A 27,429-nucleotide genomic window follows, 5' to 3' on the forward strand; every position below is an offset into this window, starting at 1 on the left:
ATTAGGTTTAGACTTTTATCAAAAGGCTAAATGGGAAATTAAAATTATGCAAAAAAAAAAAAATGTCACTAGCGTCATTAAATTAGTTACCATTAGCTCAGGAGCTATTCAAACAGGATCACGTTCGTGGATAGTACACATTTGGTCCCCATTCCTGATTTATCATTCAACTTCTCTCTAACTTCAGGGTCTTATCCTGCCACCAGACACCAATCCTGGCAATTTTTACTGCTGCAACCAATAGTGTGAACTCAAGCCCTAAAATTAATCTCAAAACGTAACCCTTATCGTTGTCTAAATTCACCAATTGTAAAGATTTTAAAACAGAGTTCTTAATTCCAAAAAGTTCAGTGAAGGTATGATAGTTTTCTAGGAGCGAAAATTTATTCAATACGAAACCGGCCTATATTTAATAAAAGATGAACATACATTATAGCTAATAATTGTTCAAGTATAAATTTATGTCCAATGACTTACTAGTTAAAGTAACAAAAAACTGTTTTCTCAAGAGGAAATTTTTCAAAAAAAAGTAAAGAGCTACTATACTAAGTCACAAATTTCCTGACATAATAGCGATTAATTGTTCAAAATTAAATATTCTGTAAACTTATGTATAGAAATAAACTTGTTAGAGTGATAAAAACTTTTTCCCACAAGAAGACACTTTTCAACTAAAAGTAAAGAGCTACCAGACTAAATAAAAGACATGCTGAAATCATAACGAATAATTGTTCAAACTTAAATTTTCTGTAAGATTATGTTTAGCAGATAAACTTTTTAAATTGATAAAAACTTTTTTCGACAAGAGGACACTTTTCATCTAAAAGTAATGAGATACCAGACTGAAAAAAAGATTTGTAGAAATAATAACGAATACTTTTAAAAAATCAAATTTTCTGTAAAGTTGTGTATAGAGATAAACTCGTTAGAGTGACAAAAACTTTTTCCCACAAGAGGACACTTTTCAACTAAAAGTAAAGAGCTACTAGACTAAATCAACTTATTAGAGTGACAAAAACTCTTTCCCACAAGAGGACACTTTTCAACTAAAAGTAAAGAGCTACTAGACTAAATCAAAGATATGATTGCGTAATTATGATTAGCAATTATGAACGGATAATTTTTCAAAATTATATTTACTTTAAGTTTATGTACATTGATAAACCCATTAGAGTTCAAAAAAACTTTTTGCCACAAGAGGGCACTTTTCAAATAAAAGTAAAGGGCTAAAAGACTAAATAAAAGATTTAATGAAATAATATTGAATAATTTGTAGCACCGTATTTTTCTTAAAATTTTTGCATATATATAAAACTTTTAGAGTGACAAAAACTCTTTCCCACAAGAAGACACTTTTCAACTAAAAGTAAAGAGCTACTAGACTAAATCAAAGATATGATTGCGTAATTATGATTAGCAATTATGAACGAATAATTTTTCAAACTTAAATTTTCTTTAAGCTGATTTTCAGAGATAAACTCGTTAGAGTGACAAAAAATTTTTCCCACAAGAGGACACTTTTCAACTAAAAGTAGAGAGCTACCAGACTACATCAAAGATGACTAAAAATAATAACGAATAATTGCTCAAACTTAAATTTTCTGTAAAGTTATGTTTAGCGATAAACTTATTAGAGTGACAAAAACTCTTTCCTACACGAAGACACTTTTCAACTAAAAGATAAGAGCTCCTGGACTAAATCAATTATGACTAGATATAATAGCGGCCATTTTTACCATATTACTTATTATTATAAGTTATGTTTATATATATACAAGTTATATTGACAAAAAACTCTTCGCCAAACGAGAATACTTATTAACTAAAAGTAAAAAGCTACAAGACAAAAACGTAGATGTGCTTAAATAATATTTGGTAATTTCTAAATATAAAATTTTCTGTGAATTCATGTATTGAGAAATCCCGTTTAGAGTTAAAAAAAGTCTTTCACTCAAGAAGAGACTTTTCCACTATAAGATAAGAGATCCCGGAAAAAATAGATGATTAGGAGAAATAATAAAGAATAATTGCTCAAACTTAAATTTTCTGTAAAGTTATGTTTATATACAATCTCGTTAGTGTGACAAAAACTTTTTCACATAAAAGTGCACTTTTCAACAAAATTTAAAGAGATAAAAGAATAAATCAAAGACGCGCCCAAATAATATCGAATAATTGGTCGAAACCAAATTTTCTGTAGATTTTTATTTAGCGATACATCTATTAGAGTGACAATCAAACAAGAGGACACTTTTCCACTAAAAGTAAAGATCTCCTAGAAAAACTCAATTAGGACTAGAAATAATAAAGGCCATCTTCTTCAAATTAAATATAATTTAAGGTTATGTTTATAGACTAAATCCTTATAGTGACAAAAACCCTTTGCCACAAAAGGAAAATTTTAAACTAAAAGTAAATAGATAAAAGCATAAATAACAGACATGATCGAAAAATAACGCATAATTGGAAGATACTAAATTTTCTTAAAATTTTTGAATAGATAAAAACCTATTTTAGAGACAAAACTCTTTTACACAAGAGGGCACTTTTCAAATAAAATTAAATATTTGCTAGACCGAATCAAAGATTTCCTAATATAATATCAAATAAGTGTTCAAACTTGAATTTTCTGTAAGTTTATTCATAGAAATAAGCTTGTTAGTGACAAAAACTTCTTTCACAAGAAAACATTTTCAACTAAAAGTAAAGCGAGGGTCGAGATGGGGAACAGTCCCATTTACATACAGACTAATTTTTTTTGGCTTAAGTTTTAGTGTTGCTTCTGTCATCCCACTGAAAACTTTTTTTTTAATTTAATATTTTACTTTTTTCAAATAAGACAATTAATATCTGTTTGAGCAAACCCTCTTTTGTAAGTTTAATTCAATTTTACAAAATATTTTAATTTTAGCTTGTATATTCTATTTATAAAAAACATCGAAAATACACATCACAAGAGATAAATTTGTGAGTTTTTTTTTCAATGACAATTACTTTTTTTTGCCAGGCCATAAACCCCCTAATTGAAAGATATGAATTATAATCGAGGAAAATATTTTATCATTTTTTACATATTGTTGAATAGGAAATGCACTGTAAAGACATTCTATTTAAGCTCACATTAATCGTTGGCGGGCTTGCATTTGAAGAACCTTCCTCTATTTTCTATCTTGTCCTATATTTCAGCATGTACTGACTTTTAACACTTTCAAATTCCTAAAATATACTAACTTAACGGTTATTTATTTATAAAATCATGCAAACTGTAGATTTTAAAACAATCACTGCCTTTCTATGTATCCCTTAACACTCACTGGAAATTCAACTTATCACCGACAGAAAATGGAGTCAAAACAATACCTCTTAAATAACCTAGTCTAATTTCGTCAAACGAGACATCTTCATTGCATGTTAGTTAATTGTTACTCTCGATTTTATTTTGGACATAGGAAAGCATTGGTGGGAGTGAGAATATTTGTAAAACTATCAAAAACTGATAAACTCTGTGATTTCACACTTCTTGTGTAATCAGAAAGAAAAAAGAAGAAAAATTGATAAAAGATATTTTGAAATATGCCCCAAAATCAGAGCTATTACAACTTAAATGACGCGAGGGGAGGGGGAATCAGGTTTTAAGAATATCCTGGATATATCATTTTATATGATCTAAGTACTCACAGAAGGAATCGTCACAGAAACTTGGAAAAGGACTCATGTTACTGGAAATTAAAGTAGCAACCACCAAATTCAAAGGAGGAGGCGCGAAAACTATGGTTTTTAACTTTGATATACAAAACTAGGAAGAAAAGTTCTTAGGTGTGGGGCTGCCCCCCGCCGCACCCCTCGCTCTTGAAATCCCCCCCCCCCCAACTCAATTTTTCCAGAGGATTTCAAAATCCCCCCCTCCAAACTCAAAAATTTCTAGGAACGTATTTTCATCATGTTTAAATATTTACCTACGCACACATCACTTAGGTCAGATTGGATTAGGCTAGAGACAGGCAAAAAGTTTGGTGTATGGTTAGGTTAGGTTATATTTTGTTAGGTTAGGTTAATTTTGGTTAGACTAGGTTTGCCTTCTTACCTTTGCGTGCGTAGGATAACCTCGTCTAAACTCAATTAACCTAACATAACCTAACCTAACCATACACCTAAATTTTTGCCTTTCTCTTACCTAGTCTAAGCTAACCTAAGTGATGCGTACGTAGGTAAATATTTAAATATGATGAAAATACATTCCTAGAAATTTTTGAGTTTGGAGGGGGGGATTTTGAAATCCTCTGGAAAGTTGAGTTGGGGGGGGGGGATTTCAAGAGCGAGGGTTGAGGCGGGGGGCAGCCCCACACCTAAGAACTTTTCTTTCTAGTCTTGCATATCAAAGTTAAAAACCATAGTTTTCATGCCCCCTCCTGTGAATTGGGCGCTAGCCACTTTAATTCCCAATCAAATGAGTCCTTTTCAAAGTTTCTGTGACGACTCCTTCTGTGAGTACTTAGATAATATAAAATGATATATCCAGGATATTCTTAAAACCTGATTCCCCCTCCCCTCGCGTCATTTAAGTTTTAATAGCTCTGATTTTGGGGCATATTACAAAATATCTTTTATCAATTTTTCTTCTTTTTTCTTTCAGATTACACAAGAAGTGTGGAATCACAGAGTTGATCAATCTTTGATAGTTTTACAGAAATTCTCACTCCCATCAATGCTTTTCTATGTCCAAAACAAAATCGAACGTAACAATTAATTAATCTGCATTGAAGATGTCTCGTTTGACACAATTAGACTATGTGATGTAAGAGGTATTGTTTTGAATCCATTCTCCGTGAGTGATAAGTGGCAATTCTAGTGAGTGTTAAGTGATATATAGAAAGGTAATTATTGTTCTAAAATCAACAGTTTGCACGATTTCGTAAATAAATAACAATTAGGTTAGTATATTTTAGGGCTTTGAAATGTTTAAAAGTCAGTATAGGCTGAAATATAGGACAAGATAGAAAATAATGGAAGGTTCTTCAAATGCAAGCCCACCAACGTTTGATGTGAGTTCAAATAATATGTCTTTTCAGTGTGTTTTCCATCCAAAAATATGTAAAATATGATGAACTATGTTCCTTGATTATAATTAATATCTTTCAATTAGGGAGGTTAAGGCTTGGCAAAAAAGGAATTGTCAGTGAAAAAAAAACTCACAAATTTAGCTCTTGATGTGTCTTTTCGATGTGTTTTCTAAAGAAAATATACAAACTACAATGAAAATATTGGGTCAAATCGAATTAAACTGATAAGAGAGGGTCTATTCAAACAGATATTTATGGCATGATGGCTAACCTAGTCTAACCTAAATTAACCTAACCTAACATAATCTAACCTAACCTAACCATACACCTAACTTTTTGCCTGTCTCTCACCTAATCTAATCAAACCTAAGTGATGCGTACGTAGGTAAATATTTAAATATGATGAAAATATGTTCCTCGAAATTTTTGAGTTTGGAGGGGGGGGGATTTTGAAATCCTCTTGAAAAGTTGAGTTGGGGGGGGGGGGATTTCAAGAGCGAGGGTTGAGGTGGGGGGCAGCCCCACACCAAATAACTTTTCTTTCTAGTCTTGCATATCAAAGTTAAAAACCATATTTTTCACGCCCCCTCCTGTGAATTGGGTGCTAGCCACTTTAATTCCCAATCAAATGAGTCCTTTTCAAAGTTTCTGTGACGACTCCTTCTGTGAGTACTTAGATAATATAAAATGATATATCCAGGATATTCTTAAAACCTGATTCCCCCTCCCCTCGCGTCATTTAAGTTGTAATAGCTCTGATTTTGGGGCATATTTCAAAATATCTTTTATCAATTTTTCTTCTTTTTTCTTTCTGATTACACAAGAAGTGTGAAATCACAGAGTTGATCAATCTTTGATAGTTTTACAGAAATTCTCACTCCCATCAATGCTTTCCTATGTCCAAAACAAAATCGAACGTAACAATTAATTAATATGCATTGAAGATGTCTCGTTTGACACAATTAGACTATGTGATGTAAGAAGTATTGTTTTGAATCCATTCTCCGTGAGTGATAAGTGACAATTCTAGTGAGTGTTAAGTGATATATAGAAAGGTAATTATTGTTCTAAAATCAACAGTTTGCACGATTTCGTAAATAAATAACCGTTAGGTTAGTATATTTTAGGGCTTTGAAAGGTTTAAAAGTCAGTATAGGCTGAAATATAGGACAAGATAGAAAATAATGGAAGGTTCTTCAAATGCAAGCCCGCCAACGTTTAATGTGAGTTCAAATAATATGTCTTTTCAGTGTGTTTTCCATCCAAAAATATGTAAAATATGATGAACTATGTTCCTTGATTGTAATTCATATCTTTCAATTAGGGAGGTTAAGGCTTGGCAAAAAAAAAGGAATTGTCAGTGAAAAAAAACTCACAAATTTAGCTCTTGATGTGTCTTTTCGATGTGTTTTCTAAAGAAAATATACAAACTACAATGAAAATATTGGGTCAAATCGAATTAAACCTAGAAATTTTTGAGTTTGGAGGGGGGGGATTTTGAAATCCTCTGGAAAAGTTGAGTTGGGGGGGATTTCAAGAGCGAGGGTTGAGGCGGGGGGCAGCCCCACACCTAATAAATTTTCTTTATAGTCTTGCATATCAAAGTTAAAAACCATAGTTTTAACGCCCCCTCCTGTGAATTGGGTGCTAGCCACTTTAATTCCCAATCAAATGAGTCATTTTCAAAGTTTCTGTGACGACTCCTTCTGTGAGTACTTAGATAATATAAAATGATATATCCAGGATATTCTTAAAACCTGATTCCCCCTCCCTTCGCGTCATTTAAGTTGTAATAGCTCTGATTTTGGGGCATATTTCAAAATATGTTTTATCAATTTTTCTTCTTTTTTCTTTCTGATTGCACAAGAAGTGTGAAATCAAAGAGTTGATCAATCTTTGATAGTTTTACAGAAATTCTCACTCCCATCGATGCTTTCCTATGTCCAAAACAAAATCGAACGTAACAATTAATTAATCTGCATTGAAGATGTCTCGTTTGACACAATTAGACTATGTGATGTAAGAAGTATTGTTTTGAATCCATTCTCCGTGAGTGATAAGTGGCAATTCTAGTGAGTGTTAAGTGATATGTAGAAAGGTTATTATTGTTCTAAAATCAATAGTTTGCACGATTTCGTAAATAAATAACCGTTAGGTTAGTATATTTTAGGGCTTTGAAAGGTTTAAAAGTCAGTATAGGCTGAAATATAGGACAAGATAGAAAATAATGGAAGGTTCTTCAAATGCAAGCCCGCCGTGTTCCTTGATTATAATTAATATCTTTCAATTAGGGAGGTTAAGGCTTGGCAAAAAAAAAAAAAAAGGAAATGTCAGTGAAAAAAAAACTCACAAATTTAGCTCTTGATGTGTCTTTTCGATGTGTTTTCTAAAGAGAATATACAAACTACAATGAAAATATTGGGTCAAATCGAATTAAACTGATAAGAGAGGGTCTATTCAAACAGATATTTATGGCATGATTTGAAAAAGGTAAAACATTAAATTAAAAAAAAAAAGTCTTCAGTTGGAAGTAAGAAGCAACACTAAAACTTAAGCCGACAAAAATTATTCTGTATATGAATGGGGCTGTCCCCGCCTCAACCCTCGCTCTACTTTTAGTTGAAAATGTTCTCTTGTGAAAAAAGTTTTTGTCACTCTAACAAGTTTATCTCTATACATAACTTTACAGAAAATTTAAGTTTGAACAATCATTCTTTATTATTTCAGCACATCTTTGATTTAGTCTAGTAGCTCTTTACTTTTAGTTGAAAAATGCCCTCTTGTGAAAAAAGTTTTTTGTCACTTTAACTAGTATGTCATTGGACATAAGTTTACGTTTGAACAATTATTCGTTATTATTTCTGTTCATCTTTGATTAAATATAGGCTAGTTTAGTATTGAATGAATTTTTGCTCGTATGAAATTGTCAGACCTTCCCTGAACTTTGTAGAATAAAGACCTCTGTTTGAAAATCTTTACACTTGGTGAATTTAGACAGCGATAAGGGTTTCTGATTGAGACCAATTTTAGAGCTTGGGTTCTAATTATTGGTTGCTGCAGTAGAAGTTGCCACAATTGGTGTCTGGTGGCGGGATAAGACCCCTGAATTTGGAGAGAAGTTGAATGGCGGAGGGGACAAAGTGTCTACTATTCATGCAAGTGATCCCGTTTGAATAGCTCCTGAGTTAATGGTAACTAATTTAATGACGCTAGTGACATTTTTTTTTTTTTGCATAATTTTAATTTCCCGTTTAGGCTTTTGATAAAATTCTAAACCTAATCAATTAACTCATGTTACCGAAATTTTGCTGTTTTACAATTTCAGTTTTTGTTTAGGCTTTTAAGAAAAGTCTAAACCTAATTCTCTGGTTCAGCGAAATGTAATATCATAGTTTGATTGTGAAAAATAGCTAATTGGAGCTATGTTTAAATTCTTCATTAATATAAAATCAAAACATAAAAATTACTGTGTAAATGCATATTTCAAAGAAATAATAGCCTTCTTAATAATTTAATAAACTTTTACTTTCAGAGGAGATATGCTAACCCATCTATGCTCCGCATACAAGACGGTGAAGTCGCCGGCCCTTCAAGAGGAACAGTCATCAAATATTCTGGCCCTATCATGACCACCAATCAAGAGAATCCCTACCCATCCATGTCAATGCCACAACACGCCTCAACCCCCCGACAAGCGATGTCCGAACCTATCATGCAAGCTGCTGATCTTAATGTAAGTTTAAATTTTATCAGTATTTATCACTAAAGATTTACTTTTACTTTCAGAACTCCGTAATGAAGCCCGAAGTCAAGTATGATTTGGTATATTAATTTGAAACTTTAAGGAATTGTTAAGGAGACGAAACATGAAAAAGGGAATTTTATAAAGTATAGTGGCTTTTAAAATAAAATCATATGACCATACATTTCTCTTGTTCAATAAAATGTAATCTTGTAGTTTGATTGTGAAAAATAGTTAATTGAAGCTATGTTTAAATTCTACGTTAATATAAAATCAATAACATGGAAATTGTTGTGTAAATGCATATTTCAAAGAAATAATAGCCTTCTTAATAATTTAATAAACTTCCACTTTCAGAACTCCGTATAAGTTGTTAGTACTAGTAGTATTATCATATTTTTGCAAGCCTTTCTTACTACTCGCAAGAAAAATATCTCGCCTTTTAAGATACTTAGCCATAGTTAGTTTTACTGTATTTAGTTGCCCAAAGACCGATAAATTCATCTAAAATTTTAATAGTGTCGTTATTTTTTTAGTTAAACTACTACTACTACTACTACTACAACACAATACTGCACCAGAACACTATTGTTTTGTAATAAAATTATTGTAAATAAAATTTTTGGTTAGAAAATAAACTATTCTCGTAAAATCTGAACTAATACAGGTTTTTGACAGTAAACTCTAGTATTTGATCGTGGTGTTCTCAATCTTTTAGGATGTATGGACCGAGTGGGAGCTCACGGAAAGTGAGGAGCTTCTTTTGTGTAAACCCGAGATTGAATGTACAGATGATGATGATGACGTGCTAGAAGTTCATTATACAGATGATGGACTATCATATACATCTGAGGACTTGGTACGGCGGGGGCCTTCGGTCCGAGTCTGTGTCGAGGATGACGACCGGTTATATGATGACATGTTCCTTTGATCGTTATAACGACAAATGATGAAGATGGCGTTCAATTACTTAAACCGGAGGTTGAATGTATGCAATCCCCTCTGTGTAATATAGCAATGCTGGAAGATAGTGATAGCGATGTAGAAATAATTGAACCTGACATTACATATTTAAAAATTGTTATAAATATTGATCTGTCGAATAAATAAAAATTAGAAGAATGGATTTATTTAAATAGCATGGTTAAAAACGGAAATGATGATTTCTTAAGAAAAAAAAATTACGCAGCCAGCTTCTACGAAATTTTTTTTTGTCTTTGATAGAAAACTTGGCTGTGGACTGAGAACACTCTAAGGGGTGATGTTATCAATCTGAACTATTCATATACAGAACTCTCTGCTGGTATCCTTACTCTATGCATATCGAGTATGAGAAAATTAAAATAGCATAAACAGATTTATTATATGATTATGGTATAAAACTTATCAAGCATATCAAAAATGAGATTTATCGTAAAATGGTATATGAGAACACTTCCACCATGGTTTCCGTTGTTTAAAATCCTTTTCGTAGAATGAGCTCTTATGTTGTCTCTTAAAGGGACACTTTTTCTCTTCTCTTGGAGCATAATCATCATAATAATCCGAGTTATATCTTGCACTATACACATTTTTTTTGGGTTTTGACTGCTGTCTTTTACGCTATGGAGAAAGCCTTCTTTTACCAGTCTCATCTTTTGATCTTCCTTTTCTATCATATCAATCCTTCTTTTATCTGAACTTACTTGCAATCGGTATAAATTTCTCTCCATGTCACATATAATTTTTCTTCTCGTTTCCTCCTGATTCTTCTCATCTGTCTCTGCCTCTATGCTGTCTAAACATTCAGTAGGTTCATGTGAATACTCAAAATCATGAAAATGTCCTTTACAAATAGAACAGTTGCAATAAAAGGATATTTCTAACTCAACTTGTTCACTCATGTTATTACACTGCTAACTAAAAACTTAGTGGATTCTATTCACAGACTAATAAAACTATAGCAAAAATCCTTTCCTTATATTCCCTCTGCCGCTAATATGTAAACAAGACCTCTGATTGGCTGAGAAGGAAACACGTGATCTAACTGTTTCCGGGAAACTCATAACATTTGGCTCGAACAACAACAACAAATACTATTTCTGGATCATAACATTTGCATCGAGCAACAACAAGAAGGAAGTGTCATTGACCTGCCCCCATTAGACTCAATAATCCATTAAAGTGAGAAAGTTCCTGTTTTTCCATTCTCACTGACAAAAACCATAAATTGCTGTTGACAGCCATGAAAAACATCAAATAAATCGACCAACACACATAACCATCCAAGAAAACAGACATAAATGTGACAAATTTCCTGTTTTTTCATTCTCACTGACAAAAACCATAAAAACATCCATAAATGTGAAAAAATTCCTGTTTTTCAAATTCTCACTGACAAAAAACAGACATAAATTATGTAAAAACAGTTATAGGTGGCAGCACGGGTGGGTGACACGAGCTCATGAGGCCTCTCTACTCCCATGGCAAATACCCCCTCCCCCGGAAAATACTCCCACGCGGAAAATACCCCGGAAAATACCCCCCCCCCCCCAGAAAATACCCCCTGTGGAAAATAACTACCGCGGAGAATACCCCCCCCCCCGGTAAATACCCCTCCGGAAATACACCTCCGTGGAAAATAAGGCTTTCCAAATTTGAGAATTTTATTTGAGTTTTATTTTTTTTTATTTCCGTAGGGGGAATGAATTGTGGTACTTGTGCCACTCACTCAAGTTTACGTTGTGTAAAATTCGAGAACACATCAGTTTTTTCGTTATTTTTTTTCATTACTTTAGAAATAAATTTGGGTTATAGATTGGCATATTAGGGGGGGGGGGGGTAAGGTATAGTGGTTCTACATGCAAAATGTGTTTGGTACAATTATTTTGCATATTAGATAAATAGATAGATAAGTGTATTTTGAAGCCAAATATACGGCCATGAACACAGTAATATAACATACATGAAAGGCACAAATAACGTAAATTATTATTAACCTAATAATAGTACTTAATAATTGGAAAAACGGTCATTGAAAAAAAAATTTAACACTTGGGAAAGACACTTAATGAAACAACGAAACATTACATATACTTTATACTGAGATTTTTTTTTTTTTTTTTTTTTTTTTTTTTTTTTTTTTTTTTTAGTTAACAGCATAGATACCTCGCTGTTTTTCTGTAATTTTTTATGGGCATATACCTAGAAAGAATTGTTTTCTAACTTCAAAATGTCCGAATATTCTACCCCCCCCCCCTTATGTGCAAATATATAGCCCAAATTATATTCTGTCACTTGTCTTTGTCTTGTCTCGCGCTCAGCTTAAAAAAAAACAAAAAAAACGAAAAAACCGGTTTGTTTTCGATTCTTACGCAGCGTAAACTTGAATGAGTGGCCCATAGATAGATAGATAGATAGATATTTATTTCGAGAAATTACTATCACAAGCCCCAAAGGGCCGAATTCGAATTTCGAAGTCCATTAAAAGAACAAATAAACAAGAAAATCATAACAAAAGCACAACAACTACAGAATTAGCAAACAATACAAAAAAAAAAAAATCTGAATGATATATCATTCCTTTGTCAGTTATGTTAAAAACTGCCAAATGGCAACTAGTTAAAAAGATAAAAACTGATAAAACTAAAAAAAAATTAATAATACACACATTAAAAAATGTTTAAAAAACAACATAAAAAGGGGATAGGGAACAAAAAAAGAAAACGAGCTGTTTCTTTCATCTGTTAGAGATAAGATAAGATTTATGTACGAATTAACAACTATTTATTATATCAGTAAAAAAAGGGATAAAAGATTTATGATACCGCAAGGTAGTACGAAGAATGGGAGATAAGGTGGGGATAGGATGGGACACAGTTCGTGGAGGATGATTTCTATCAGGTACATGGTATTCAGGGAAAAGATTCGCAGTACGGGGGTTCAGAAGTGCCAACTTACCAAAACGGAGGCACAAATTATTTCTTCTTCGCTCGAGGGTCTCTAGTTTAGAAATATTTAACAAGTGCAAATGAATTCATTTGTAATACACAAGTACCAGAACTTCTTCCCCCTACGGAAATTAAAAAAAATCAAACTCAAATAAAATTTTCAAATTTGGAAAGCCTTATTTTTCACGGGGGGTATTTTCCGGGGGGCTATTTTCCACATAGGGGGGAAGAGGGGTATTTTTGAGGGGGTATTTTCCGGGGTTATACACCGTGAGTGGGTATTTTTCTTGGGGGGGGTATTTTCCGAGGAGGGTATTTTCTGGGAGGGGGGATTTTCCGCAAGAGGGAGGGGATATTTCCGCGGGGGCGCATTTTCCGGGGGTATTTTCCTTGGGGGGGGGGATATTTTCCAGGGGTAATCACGGGGTGGGGGTAAACGCCGGCCACCCTCCGTTTTGTATCACGGTACCTGGTGGATCAAAACTCTTATGTCGCATACAAGACCCGTTTTTGTACGGGGTGGGGGATCAAGTCATAAGAAAATGAATTTTATTAGATATTTTGAACAAGAAGTGTATTTAAATAAGGTAAAATTTAGAATTCTTGGAGGGAGGGGCCAAGGACCTCCCCCAGCATGCGTCCTTGTTGTATGAATAGTCTTGAAGTACGTTCTATCTTGATCCATTGTTCAAAATATTAACATCACTTTAAGGCTCTTTTGACAAAATATTTGTATATTAGGGCCTAAACCTAACCTGGCCTGTCATCGTCAAACTTTGCATTAGACTAAAAAGGGTGACTGGCAATGCTGACTAAATCCATCGAGAAAAAAGCAAAAACAACAAAGAGAATAAAGAGAAAAGAGAGATTATTTTTCTATAATTAAAAAAAAAGAGAACGAAGAGAAAAAGAAAGATTAGCTTCTTGTGGTAAATAAAGAAAAAAAACAAAGACGAAAAAGAGAATAATTTCTGTAATATAGTGTTAAGAAAGTGCGTCTTAATTCCGTTGGTTTTCTTTTCGTTGTTGGTATTTTCCTTATCCAACATCACCTCCTTTCCTTATTTTATTCCTTTCCTTATTTTAGTCTAAGCGTCTTTGTCATCTTTAAATTCATTTTAAAACTTATTTCTTGACCCCTGAATTTTCAAAATATCCAAAAAATCAAACATTTTACCAACATTTTTACTTAGGACGCTCAGATAGCAGTATATTCTAAGTCTAGGAGAGTTTTACCTTCCTGTTTTATTTCATGCTATCCCAGAGCCTTTGCCGTGTTCCTTAGGACAAAGTCAACCCAAATCATCCAGAAAGAACAGGGTGGAACGTAACCCTCCTTAAATCTTGATTCAGTGCAAATTCAACTACTAACTATAGTTCATACCTTAACCGCGCCAATTCACTTCTCGTACATAGCATATAGTTTTGTTCTTGTACATAATGTTCATCTTGCATAACGCGACCTTCAATAAAGCTATTCTGTCGGCTGAATCAAACTTTATTCATAATAAGCAAAACTGACAACTAAAGGGGTCTGATTACTCAGATTCTCCTCAATCACAAATATAAGAGTTAAAATTTGGTCGACACATTTTTCCCCTTCCTTATACATTGTTCTTCTTCTAAAATTCTAGCTACAGCATATCTAAGTCTAAAAAGTATCATCATACTAAGCAATTGTCTTCTTACAAAAACCAAGCTAATGTCTCTATAATTACCATACTCTCTCTTATCCCCTTTCGTATAAAGGGGTTTAATATTGGCTTTTCTAAATCACTAAGGACTTCCCATTTTTAGTTTTGACTTTGTTTTTAATTTAACAAGAAATTTAACTAGTGAACTCTCTGTGTTATTTATTTATTTTTATTTTATTTTTCACCGAACCACTTCCTATCGAAGGAGTTGTTGTTGAAACTTCGGAAGGAGCTCGTTCAATTTGAAATTGAACGTTCTAGTGCTCATTTTAAGATCCAAAAGTGGTTGAAGGACAACCGGCTCCCGTCCCGTCCCACCTCCCTTCTTTCCCCAAAAAGATCTGATAAAAACTTTGAGATCCGTTTTGTTAAGCATAGTTGAAAAATCCAATAACTATGGCTCTAGAGCCATAGTTATTGGCTCTATTCAATCCCCTCCCCACCAAAGTCCTTAGGGCAAAGGCTTAAAGTTATGCCATTCACCCGTTGTTTACAATAAATCATTTTTTATCAGGAAAGGGGGCATATTTGACACAATCATGGTGTCCAAAAGGCATTCAGGTAGAGCTTTCATACAATGTTGAGGGGGGTATTGAACTAAATCAAAACATACTGTGTGCATGCAGTTTGTCAAAAGGGCGTATCATTCACAAAAGGCGTATATATTCAAAAGAATAGATTTAGGTACACAGTTGGGACTTTCAGGTAATGATGAAGAATATGATCAACTGATCAAAAGGCAATGTTCAAGTTCCAGTTCCATTTATTTCCATAAATAATAATAACAAAAACAATATCCCAAAGGGCTCAATGGCACGTTATTTGGGAAACAACACAGAATAAATGACTAATATTAAAACTTGGCATAGAGAATACTAAACAATGTCTAATTTATAAATCTATAAGGAAAAAAGGTTAAATCACCAAAAGTCCACACGAAACACCGGCTCACATAACCCCCGACAATAAATAAAAAAAAAAAATTCTCTACAACATCGAGGATCCAACGCCAACAAAACAAAAACACCCCCCCCCCCCCAAAAAAAAAACACCATAAAACAACTATAAATTATTTAATATTTACCTTTAATAAGAAACTTGTGTTAGTTTATAAGAAATGTGTGTGCATTACTACTACAACTACTGTTTCTTAGTACTGTTACTACCACTACTACTATTATTACTGCTACAACAACTACTAACTCCATTGCGACTACGGCTAAGGCTGTGGATGTTAAGGTGAAAATTTTAGAAAATGTATAGGGGAAGTTGAATTAACTCAAAACAAGTTGTGCTCATACAAATTGTCAAAATGAGCATTAAGTTGAAACTTGGGCATGATGAGGGGGGTGTTCAACTGATCAAAAGGCAATATGGGCATACTACTAATGGTACTAATACTACCGCTACTACGGTTATTGGTACTACTACTACAATTACTTCTGATGGAGCGGGATGTTCACCTGTCCAAAAATTAAATTAAGGCATACTACACTGCTACTAATGGTGTATTTAACGTAGAAGGAAATAGGACGAGTTTCCAGTAGGAGGGGGGATATTTCATCGAGAATGAGGCAGATTTACCAGTGTTATTTGAAAAACGATCAGAAACTAAATAAAAGAACTAGGATTTTTAGCTGAAAGTAAGGGACAACATTAAAACTCAAAACGAACAGAAATTATTCCGTATATGAAGGTGTTGCCCTCCTTCTCAATACCTTGCTCTTTACGCTAAATATTGACTGTGTGTCCAAATTTCTTAAGAACGGCTGCTGAAACACAGGGGCCGTTTAATTAGAATATGAGGCTTTTTTAAAAGTGCTTCGTTTAATTAGGATAGAATAGAATTCGTTTAGTTAGAATAGGAAGCTTTTCTTAAAAAGAGCTAAGAGCTATAGTGTAAATAGAAAGGTATTGAGAGGGGGGAGGGGCCTTCATATAGGGAATAATTTCTATTCGCTTTGAGTTTTAATGTTGTTCCTTACTTTCAGTTAAAAATACTTTTTTTCTTTTTTGATTTAATCCTTAGTAAATTTAAGCCTTCTAAAGCAAATTGTGTTCTTTTTTTCAGTGTAGCATTAGCCAATTTTTCGTTAGCCAAATTACTTTTAAGCGACAAAACTAATCTAGAACGTAAAAGAAAAATATGAATGCCAAATTTTTGCGCTCTTGGGGTAATAAAATTTGAATAGGATATTAAGGTATCCTTATTCTAAAAATGAATGTCACTCTACAAACCATCCAAATTTATGATGGCAATGATTTTCTCCAGCATTGTCCATCAGCTTACCATGGTTTATGGTTACAGTTTATGGTTTCAGGTTTAAAGTAACGTTTAAGGTTTATGGTGCAAGCTTTTATGGTGCAATGATTTTCTCCAGCATTGCCCATAAGCTTACTAAGGTTTATGGTTACAGTTTATGGTTTCAGGTTTAAAGTAAGGTTTAAGGTTTATGGTGCAAGCTTGTTGTTGATTATTCTTTCTGCAGTCCTTTGATTTAATTTTTTTAACATTAAGCGACAATTTTGATTTACAGCTCCCAGAAGACAGTCTGGCCCGTGCTATGAAAAAATTGCTATGGTAACTAGTTTTATAGATTTGAACATTTTATATACTAAAATATAAAATAATATCTTCAGATAAATAACTTTGCAAGCCTTTGGCTATAATATGCGATTTTAAAGATCTATAATATTTAAATATGTGCTGTAAAAAAGGCGGAAGAAAAGAGAAAAGGGGTTTTAAAATCTTTATAATTATCCTTTTTTTGTTTCTTTTTTGCCCACACTCCACTCTTAATCTATTTGACGCCAAGTCACAGCAAAAATGTTTGGCCCCATTAAAGTCTTACTGCACAGCATAAATATTAAACAGTAGCGACAATTCCTATACTCTCAATTAAAGATTCTGGGGACACATCAGCCGCACATCTGTAATGACTCTGCTTTCTCTAATATTTCTGCTGTGGTAGCAGCTAAAGCTATTTCTGTGACGCAAAGGGAAACTTTCCTTTCCGTGCGCTGTGATAGGTCCCACTTCTGAACCAATTATTTCCTACTGTCAAATATTTATACTGTGGTCTTATGGCCAACTTCCCAAAAGAAACTAAAAGTAGTTTGGGTATCATTTTATTCTCCTTCCTTCCTAACGTTACAGTTTCTTCACTTTTCTTTGACCTTGAAGGCTACTCATTAAACTTATTCTATTCAATGTATACAAAGGAATAAAAATAAAACGATTTTATAAAGAATAATATATATAATAAAATTAAACAACAATATCGGCACTGGAATCACGTTCTAACCATTTTGATACTTCAGAATAGTGTCGGTTCATCCAAGCGTTATTAGTGGAGACAGAATCTAGTATCCGACGAACTGTACCTGTAGCTGTAGTTAAATTCGCTGCTTTAGATGCCAAAAAGTTTTGCACCTTAAATTGAAAATTAAGTTAGTGTTTGAATTATCAGAAAAACAGAAAATTGCGCCTACTTTATATTTTGAAAAAAAAATCACCCCCCCCCCCCTGTGTTCGTGCATATAAGCTTCTGATAATTTTCTACTACAAAGTCAATCGTAGGGTGGCATACAGTGGATGCAGGAAGTTATCTTATGAGTCACGTTCTGTTCATCTTACGTTCAGTAGGGTTTACACCCCACAAAAGGGGTGTATGTTACAGTTTTGTTTATTTTTTATACTTTTCGTGCGAAAGGTTCTGCTGTTCTTACTACAACAACTACTACTACTAACTCACCGCAGCACCAAGCCAACTGAGGCCAACACAGCTACGCAAACTCCTCCTTCATCCCAATCTATTCAAAGTCTCCCTCTCTAAACCCTCTTAAGAAGTTCCCATTTCCTTTAAATCTTTCTTCATGAAATCCTCCCACCCCAACCACGGACGACTTGCTTTCCGTTTAGCCCTAGACGGTTGGCCGAAAAGAATATTTTTCGCGAATCTGTCATCTTTCATCCTTAGAACGTGCCCTAGCCATCTCAACCTTCCTCTCGTTACAGCCCTAGAAAGCGGGATGGAACAACACTTTTCGTACAGCCTACTGTTAGAAATACGGTCTGCTGTTCTTAGACTTCTTTAAACACAAAATATTTGCTTTAAACACAAATTCAAATACACTCATACTGCAAAGCAAAAACAAGAGTAGGAACAAAGTCTTTTGAATTCGTGCTTGACTTCACTAGAATGTAGATTACTTCATTTTACTGATAGTTTATAACTTCGAAGTTTTCTTTTTAACATATCCGTAGTTATATTTATTTTTCAGATTAAGAAAGTAAGCGGAATAAAGATTTCTATTCAAGCAAACTTTATTCGATAAGGTCAGTTTCTTTGGAAAGGATTTTTCTAATCTTGTCATTGCCCAGGCAGAATAACTTCTGCTAAGAAAAAAGAACAAAAGATACGTGAAATGACTCAACGCAAACAAAAGTACTGATTATAGCAATAAAGCAAATAAAATGGCGGTCAAGATTTATTGCAGAGATGAATACTTTACATAATAAGAAGAAAAAACTCGAAAAGAAGAAGGAAAAAACTCGATAGAAGAAAAAGGAAGAGATAAGAAAAAAACTCGAAAAGAAGAAAAAACCAGGATGTTTACAGCAAGTGAAAACAAAAATATAATGTAAATATTAAAAAAGGATTTAGTAAAAAAAAGGTGCAAAATGAAAAAAAAGTGCAAAAATAATTTTTTTTTCTTTTCCGGTTTTTTCTTATCAGGAAGATGGAGCGGAGGTCTCGGCCAAAAGTTTCTTTTAGTTTTTTCTTATACTGTCAAGCTCAGCCAGTGGGGTATAAGAAATTACATATTTTTCATAAGAAAATAAATCGGCATTGCCCATAGTCTCCACATGTTGTGACATGCGTAAAACAAAATTTGAACTACGGATACAATCTATAGAAAAAAAAAATCTTAAGTATAGTGTGAGAATCAAAGGTATGGTACGGGTAAATCACAACTAGCTTATCTTACAGAAGATAAGTTTCAATTTATTTTCTGTTGTTGAACATTTAACACTATGGACTAATCACCGAAATCTTACAAATTGCTAAGAAATATAACAGGAACAATAATCTTTTTTCAATGCAGGCCGTTTCTACAAACAAGCTTTTCACTTGGCTACAAAGTAAGTTTTCTCAAAATATTCCTTAAAAAATTTCAACCAATGTGCATTTTTTAACAAAAAAATGCACGTAAAAAAGCCTCCGCAATCGCACGGAGAAAAAATCGACCATAATCTACAAAATCACTGCGCTTTATTGAACACTGCAGCATGTGGGAACTAAGAGTTTTACAAAAATAGCACCTTCAACAGTATTGTAAATGCGAGTTGGCACCTTCAAAAGTGTTTTAAATGCAATCTGCCTTACATCATACACAAGACATGGCCTATCCATATTAACTCGTCTTTATTATAGCACTAGGAAGTGTCATTGAACCAGATTTAGTGCAGCTTATTGTTTAGTGTAATAAGTTAAAATAGTAACAACAAATGTCCTTACTTAAAAACAGCCATTCATGTCGCTTTCCTAATGTGACTTTAATGTGCTTTTGCCACAACTCATGTGGCTTTCATTTGGCTTTTCCCACCTTTCAGTGGCTTTCATTTGGCTTTTTCCACCTTTCATGTGGCTTTCATTTGGCTTTTGCCACCTTTTGTGTGGCTTTCATGTGGCTTTTGCCACCTTTCATGTGGCTAGAATAACTAGCATGTCTTCTTCGAATTTTAGGAATGCCAATGTTTTACAGCCATGCTTATATTCTTATTCATCCAGAATTTTTTGCTGAGGAAAACCAACATATTCTTTATAAGCCCCGTAGTTCTAAGGCCTGTAGTGGCACAGAGGGTTTGACCTCGGCTTTGTCAAACGGGACCCCGGGATCAAACCTAGATGTAGCAACACATTGCAGGGCCCGGAATCTGATTCTGGTGACGAGATTAGGTGAAAGCGTCTCCATATTATTCCAGATAAGAAGAAGAAGAAGAAAGAACATATTGGTTTTGATTTTGATTGACCAACCAAAACCCCCAAGTCAAACGCCCCCAATGCATCAAGCACCCTATATAAAACACCATCTTCTAAGCCCCCTAGCTCAAACCCCTCTCAGAAGGAATCACCAAGCCAACAAGCCTCCGTGTCCAGTGAGATGAGGTCCGCCTGGCCCCCCCTCTCAAGAGGAAACAAACAAGTAACACTACCAGGAATCAATCCCTTAACCAACAAACAGGATGCACAACCAAAAATGCAATCCCCAAATATATGCTTATTCATTCTAAACTGTAATGCAGTTCAGGCCATGAACATACATCAAATACAGAAAACAAAAAGTATCGCAGAATTGGCAAAAATCTACATCCCTGATGATATGCTCATTCAAGCAAAAAAAGATCTTGCTTTACTTTTAATAAAGCTGAACATTGATACACAGTCATATGAAGAATAAATCAACAACACAACATATATCAATACTCCAATGGAATGTAAGATCACACAGAAAATAAGCTAAATGAACTAATATCATTTATGAATAATAATTCCATTAATATTGCTTGCCTCTAGGAAACTCATTTAACCCAAAATCAACAAATTAAGTCTCCGGGATATACTATCCTGAGAAAGGATATATCTTCAGAGAGAAAAGGAGGTGGGGTAGCTTTATTAGTTAATAATAATATAAAATTTTGTGGCATCAATTTACCAGATTTTGCAAATGATGTTGATGTAATTGGTATCAGTGTTTGGCTGAATAATTTAAAAACCTACATAATAAGCTTTTATAACCCTAATGGCCAAACTACAGATGCCAAGTATTTCTTTAATTATATAAATAATTCTAATATGTTAAAAAATATCATTATTTGTGGTGATTTCAATGCCCACAGCCTTTTGTGGGGGAATAAGCCAGCAAATAAAGTTGGTAAATTCATTGAGAATATGACTTCAAATAATAATGAATTAGCTGTTGCTACCCCTCCAAACCTGAATACATATTTCAACCCCAAAAGTGGCAGATTCTCCACAATTGACCTACAAATTGTGTCATCAAATTTTTTGAACAGAATTTACATAAATAAAATTGATAGTCTATGTACTGACCACTTTGCTACAGTTTGCTCCCTAAATGAACCTGCTGAAACTTTATCTCATACCTCCAAATATATGAACACTAAAGCAAATTGGTCTATGTTCCAAAATAAGCTAAATGATTAAATTACAAGTTTCACCCAAAGTTCATGCATTTCTAACACAACAGTTGACAAACATGCTGAAGCCTTGACATCTTTACTAATAAATACAGCTAACCTAATAAAAACACCTAAGAAAACATTCCCTAAAATATCTGGTATTTTTGTGAATTTCTATCATCACTGTCTATTAAAAGGATTTTATCCCTATTTGAACTTTTATTTATTGAACTGCTAAATTGTTATAATCATGCTTGGGCATCTTCTAGGTTCCCTAATATATGGAAATGTTCGTTTCTCATACCAATCCTAAAGAAAAATAAACCAAAAGATAACCCTGAGTCTTATAGGCCCATAATGATTACACCTGTGATGGGGAAAATAATGGAGAAAATGATCTATCCAAGACTCCTCTGGTTTGTTGAAAAAAATAATATGATCCCACACACTCAAACTGGATTCAGGAAACACCACTCTTCAACAGATGCTTTCATTTTGCTAACAAATGCAATAAATGAATCTTTCTCAAAAAATAATGTCCTAGTGACAGCTTTCCTAGATTTTGAAGGGGCATATGATAATGTGAACCACCAAATCCTTTTAAATAAACTTGCAAACCTTGGAGTACCCCCTAAGCTAGTATCCTTTATTAAATCGTTCATAGAAGTGCGAAGTTTCATCGTTTGTGTTGGTTCAGCCTCTTCACCCCAACAGACAATAACCAAAGGCCCGCCTCAGGGAGCAGTCCTCAGATGCCTCCTATTTGTCCTATATCTCTGGGACATGAACCTACCCCACACGAATCTACAATATGCTGATGATCTGGTGCTATGGTCATCTGGCAACACCTTTGAGATAGCACAGTCAAATCTGCAAAAGTCACTTTTCCAGTTCGAAAAATTCTCTCAACATTCAGATTTACCCATTGCACCCACCAAGTCAAAAATAATCCAATTTCACCGGAAGTGAAACCATGTTAATGCAAAACTAACTCTAAATAAAACGACTATTCCAGAAGATAATCATATTAATTACCTAGGTCTCATGCTTGACCAAAAACTTAATTTCCACCTCCACATTTCAAACACAATAAAAAAATGCTATAGAAAAGCAAATATACTAAAGAGACTTCTTTCCACACCCTGGGGTTGTAAGGAGAAAACCTTACTTCAGTTTTATAAATCACATATAAGACCCCATATTGACTATGGGCTTGTGTGCAAAGACCCAGATGCAAAAAATTGAAACGACACAAAATGATATAATACGTCTCATATTTGGTCTTAGGAAACCCACAAGCACCAAATTTCTGCTTATGGAGAGTGGATTGACAACAATAAGGGAGAGCTGCAGCTTTCTCTTGACAAAACATCTTAAAAAAATTGAATCAAATAGCTCACACACATTACATAATTGGTTAAGAAATCCAGCCATGTATAGAGGTATTGCAGATGAGTATGCCAATATTCAAAAGAAGTTCCCTGTACCAGAAAATTCTATTGCACCTACTTTCCCCCAATCCCCTCCATGGAATTAGTCATTTCCCATAATAAATACTGAATTTTCAAAATGGAATAAAGATTTAACCCCCATTGCTTTTGTCCAGAAAAAATTTGCAGAACTTAATACAATTACCTATAAAAATCACTTCTAAATATTTGTTTATGGGTCAAAAATGAATGAGAAGGTTGCAAGTGGTGTTTTCCTTCCTCACCTGAAAATTGCAATGGGTGAGAGATTATATAATAATTTATCTATAATGTCTGCTGAGTCAAATGCCATAATCATGGCATTAGAACACCTTAAGCAAAACCAACCTTTGATTGCAAATTCGAACAATATTATCATCTATTCCGACTCTCTATCAAGCCTTGAGTTGCTGGCCTCAGCTCCACAATATAAGTTGGACACTAACACTTATCACTGTCTCAATATTATTGATAATCTTGTTTCAAGTTGCATACAAACTTATCTTCTGAATATTCCGAGCCACTCTGTCATAAGCGGTAACCATCAGGTTGGTGAAATAGCAAAAAATGCTATAAATATTGACCAGCCAAGTGGGAGACCAATCCCAATTAGAGATATTTTCCGATGGAGGCTATCAGATATTAATTTTAATAAGATTAATCCTATCCTTTCCCCCTTTCCCAATAAGTATCTTTCTAAAATCTATCATCGAATTCGTTCTGGAACAAATGGACTAAATTTCCTTGCATTCTCATATAAGCTTTCTAATTCAAGTGGTTCAATTCCCCTGTCCCCTCTTTGCAGACATTGTAATATGAATAATGAAACAATTGACCATTGCCTATTTGAATGTAATATGCTGACGTCTGCACAGTATACCTTGCTTTGTAAACTGTTGAAATGCTTTAAACACCACAGAATCCCACTATCAGCCAAGAGCTTAGCCAACTATACTTGCACACAGAGCACAGAAATCGATATCTATCATCTTATATATGAACTCCTTGAGTCAAAAGATCTACTGAAAGATATGTGAGAATTTCTAATAAATAAGAGACAACCAAGATAGTAGCTCTGTAGCCCACAGAGTGAAGCAAAAAGAAGAGGGCTAAATAGTACCAACTGAATAGCCCGCCTGCTGTGAATTAGAAGAAGAAGAAGAAGATTTGTTTTTTTGTGACGTTTTATTTGATATCATTGTCAAGTACTTACTTAATTATTTAAGACGAGGCATGGGCTCTTCCGCCAAACTCGGTACCTGGAAGCAGTTGGACCAGGCTCTGCCAAAGCGATCTGTGGTCGATTGGTCTCTATCTGTGGCCGAATGAGTTTAAGCCACGACTTGTCTCACTTGTAGTCATATTTCTGGAAACCGCAAAGTGGTTTGATGTCCTTCTTCACGATGTTCTGCCATGATTTGACCCGGCCTTCCAGCCAGATTGATGTCAACTGGCTTAATACAAATTACCGTACAGTCATTTAAGGAAAAGGCTCCCCTTTTCATGTTAAAAATGTAGCATTTTCAAACACATTTTTTTAAAGGAGCATGTCAATTATCTTAAATAAAATTTTTAATTTTGAGATTCTGTTTGACTGCTATTATCTTTTGGAAGTAAAAAAAAATTTTTACTAACCTCCGTTACCTCTGCCTCTGTGCTGAAAGACGAAACAGCTGTTTGGAAAAGCCTCAATGGAGTTAAAGTTGAGCCAAAACTAAAATAAGTATTCATATAGGAATTAAATAGTAAATTTAAGTTAGTGGACGGTACTTTTCTGTGAGTTAAAAAGAGGATTATGGCGGGTGACGACTAAAATTGTAAATAAGTAATTAATATTATGATATTATTTATTAATGAATAATTTATGTATGTAATCAAATAATATAATTGTAATAAATTAAATTTAAAGTAATAACTATTTAAATAATTAATATTTTCAATTAATTAATTAAATATATCTAATATATATTTAATATAATATATTAAATAATATATTATAATATATAATATATTTATAATATAATATATAATATATTTAATATGTATTTAATTAATTAATTTTAATTAGTAATTTAAAGTAATTAATTACTTATGTAATTAAATAACAAAATTGAAAAAATTACAAAGAAATTAAAATTACCAGAAATTATAAGTTAAGAAATAACTACGGATGTTAAAAAAAAAACTTAGAACTCTTTTTTGTGAGAGACTCGCTCACATAAATTCCCGATTTCACGGATTTTGATTTAGCTCAGAAAACAGCGTAAGCAACCTCTTTTTCAGAAAACTACACTAGGGCTGGGGCTACCTTGCTAGCCAATTGACTTGGGGCAGTCGGATGTTAGAGCCTGAATCGGTTTATAGTAGTCACTTGATCTTTCTTAACAAACAAGAGCCCCATCTTGTTAACAACTTGGTAACACTGTCATACTCAGATCGGTCTCTGGTGGCTGCTTTTCCCGATTATGTACAAACAATATACAAACTGCCTTCTAGTTTTTGCCTAGAAGGCAGCTCACACTCTAAGTGTGTGTTGTGTCTCTTTTTTAGGGTTGTTATGATTGGTGAAAATATATTTTAAGGCTACCAAAAGGCGTGTTCTGACCCCCTCTCCATCGGACCAATCCTCCCCAAGGGACGAACCTTAATTAGCTACTTTCTGCCCATTTTAAGAGTTAAAAAAATCTATGCTTTTGTTCGAAAAATAAAACACAAAAAAGCACCTTTCTGTTTTTCAATTCAATATCATAAATACTGCATTTCATAGATGAACCTTTTTGTTGCACGTAACCTTGGTTAAAAAATTCAAAGATGACATAATATATATTTTGATCACCCTCTAGAAAAGGAATTTGACCCCGCCAACCTAAGGGTGCGAGAAAAGTAACTTTAGTTATGATTACAGGTTTGTACATATTTGTACGTAAATCGTTTGTGCGATTTGTACATAATCGGGACTGATAGGTCAAATCGAGCTTCTCGAGGCACTTGTATTTCAATATTTCACGTATGTTTGCTTTTGCATGGAAAAAATATCTTTTATAACCAAACGTTTCCATTTTCTGCGCATGATGAAAGCATTTGTCTTATTTTTTTAGTTCTTACGGTACTTTTATGATGTACGCCCTACCTAATGTTCTTCTAATATTCTCTGACGCTCAATTGTAATGAAATATACCAAAGTAAGATAAAAATATAGTCTCTTAGGAAAACATTTGGGCTATATATTTGCACATTAAGGGTGGGGGTGGGGGGTGTAGAGTATAGCAGGTCTGCTTACCTAATGTGTTAGTTACAATTATTTTGCGTATTATGTAGTAAGAATTGTTTTCTAACTGCACACTCTCCGAATAATTTACCCTCCCCCCCTAATGTGTAAATATATAGCCGAAATTATATATTTCCTATCTATTCTATCACTTCTCTTTGTCTTGTCTCATGCTAAGCTGAAAGAAACTAACGAAATAAAGCCGGTTCTATTATATGTCAATGAATAAACAACTTGAGCGGTAGGGCGTTTATCATACAAGTACCGTTCTTACAAGTAATTGCAAGAAAATAATTACTTACAATTTATGTACATCATCCCAGCGTTCTTTGGCGAAGGTCACTAGTATGTTCCTTCCGACAGGGTTTGATGCAACGCTGCCAGCAATTGCTCTCCAATCTTGTTTTCGTATCCCCCACTTGTTTCTTAAAGGGGTTTCTACAAACGCTGCATTTATATACCTTAAAATATAAATTATTCGCATCAAGGGCGGATCCAGGATTTTTTTTCGGGGGGTTACTAATTTGTGACTCAGTTTTCAATTAATTTTACTGATTTTTACCTAGGTTTTACTAATTTTCGACTTATTTTTGACTGGGTCAAAAATTTCGGGGGGTTAAACCGGGTAACCCCCCCCCCCCTAGATACGGCCTTAATTCGCATTATGAGTAATTTAAAACATGTACTTAGCTAATTCGGCTTTGTTAGACCTCGTTAATTGGGATTATCTAATTAGGCAGTCATTTGACCACTGACTGAAACTGGAAACACTATAGAGTTTATTATATTTAACGCATGAAGCAATTTTTTGTGAATCACATTTTTTTTCTAAGTAGCAAATGCGTTTTAAAAATATTACAAATAGTTTTTTTTAGAAAAAACTCTTAGAACTTTTTAGAGCTTTTTAGAAAAAGTTGTTTGAAGCAGACAGCTTTAAGCAGATACTGATTTACCGTGCAAATACAAAGTAGCCTACATAGAACTTGAAGACATTCAACCTAGTTTCTAGCAGTAAAAATTAGCTTCATTGTGTCGCTTCTTCCCTGAGACTAGAGTGGCC

At 33.8% G+C, this 27,429-nt stretch overlaps 1 protein-coding gene across 2 annotated transcripts in view; it reads right to left on the bottom strand.

The window, feature by feature from the left end:
* Positions 1–17,650: 17,650 nt before the first annotated feature.
* LOC148945753 (aminopeptidase N-like) overlaps positions 17,651–27,429 on the bottom strand; it is a 111,191-nt gene continuing 101,412 nt past the window's right edge. The window contains exons 14-16 of one of the 2 annotated variants that reach the window (XM_089098144.1): positions 26,672–26,830; positions 24,737–24,815; positions 17,651–17,858 (exon numbers count right to left, since the gene is read on the bottom strand). In XM_089098144.1, coding sequence (XP_088954270.1) covers positions 17,694–17,858; positions 24,737–24,815; positions 26,672–26,830 — 403 coding nt within the window. In that variant the 3' untranslated portion in view covers positions 17,651–17,693. Of the gene's footprint in view, positions 17,859–24,658; positions 24,816–26,671; positions 26,831–27,429 lie in introns of those variants that run through there. The other variant, XM_089098145.1, reaches the window with a different exon arrangement.

The sequence above is a fragment of the Artemia sp. Qi Xiang Cuo genome, chromosome 12, assembly GCF_049724085.1.
Source record: "Artemia sp. Qi Xiang Cuo chromosome 12, ASM4972408v1, whole genome shotgun sequence".
Taxonomy (NCBI): Eukaryota; Metazoa; Arthropoda; class Branchiopoda; order Anostraca; family Artemiidae; genus Artemia; species Artemia sp. Qi Xiang Cuo.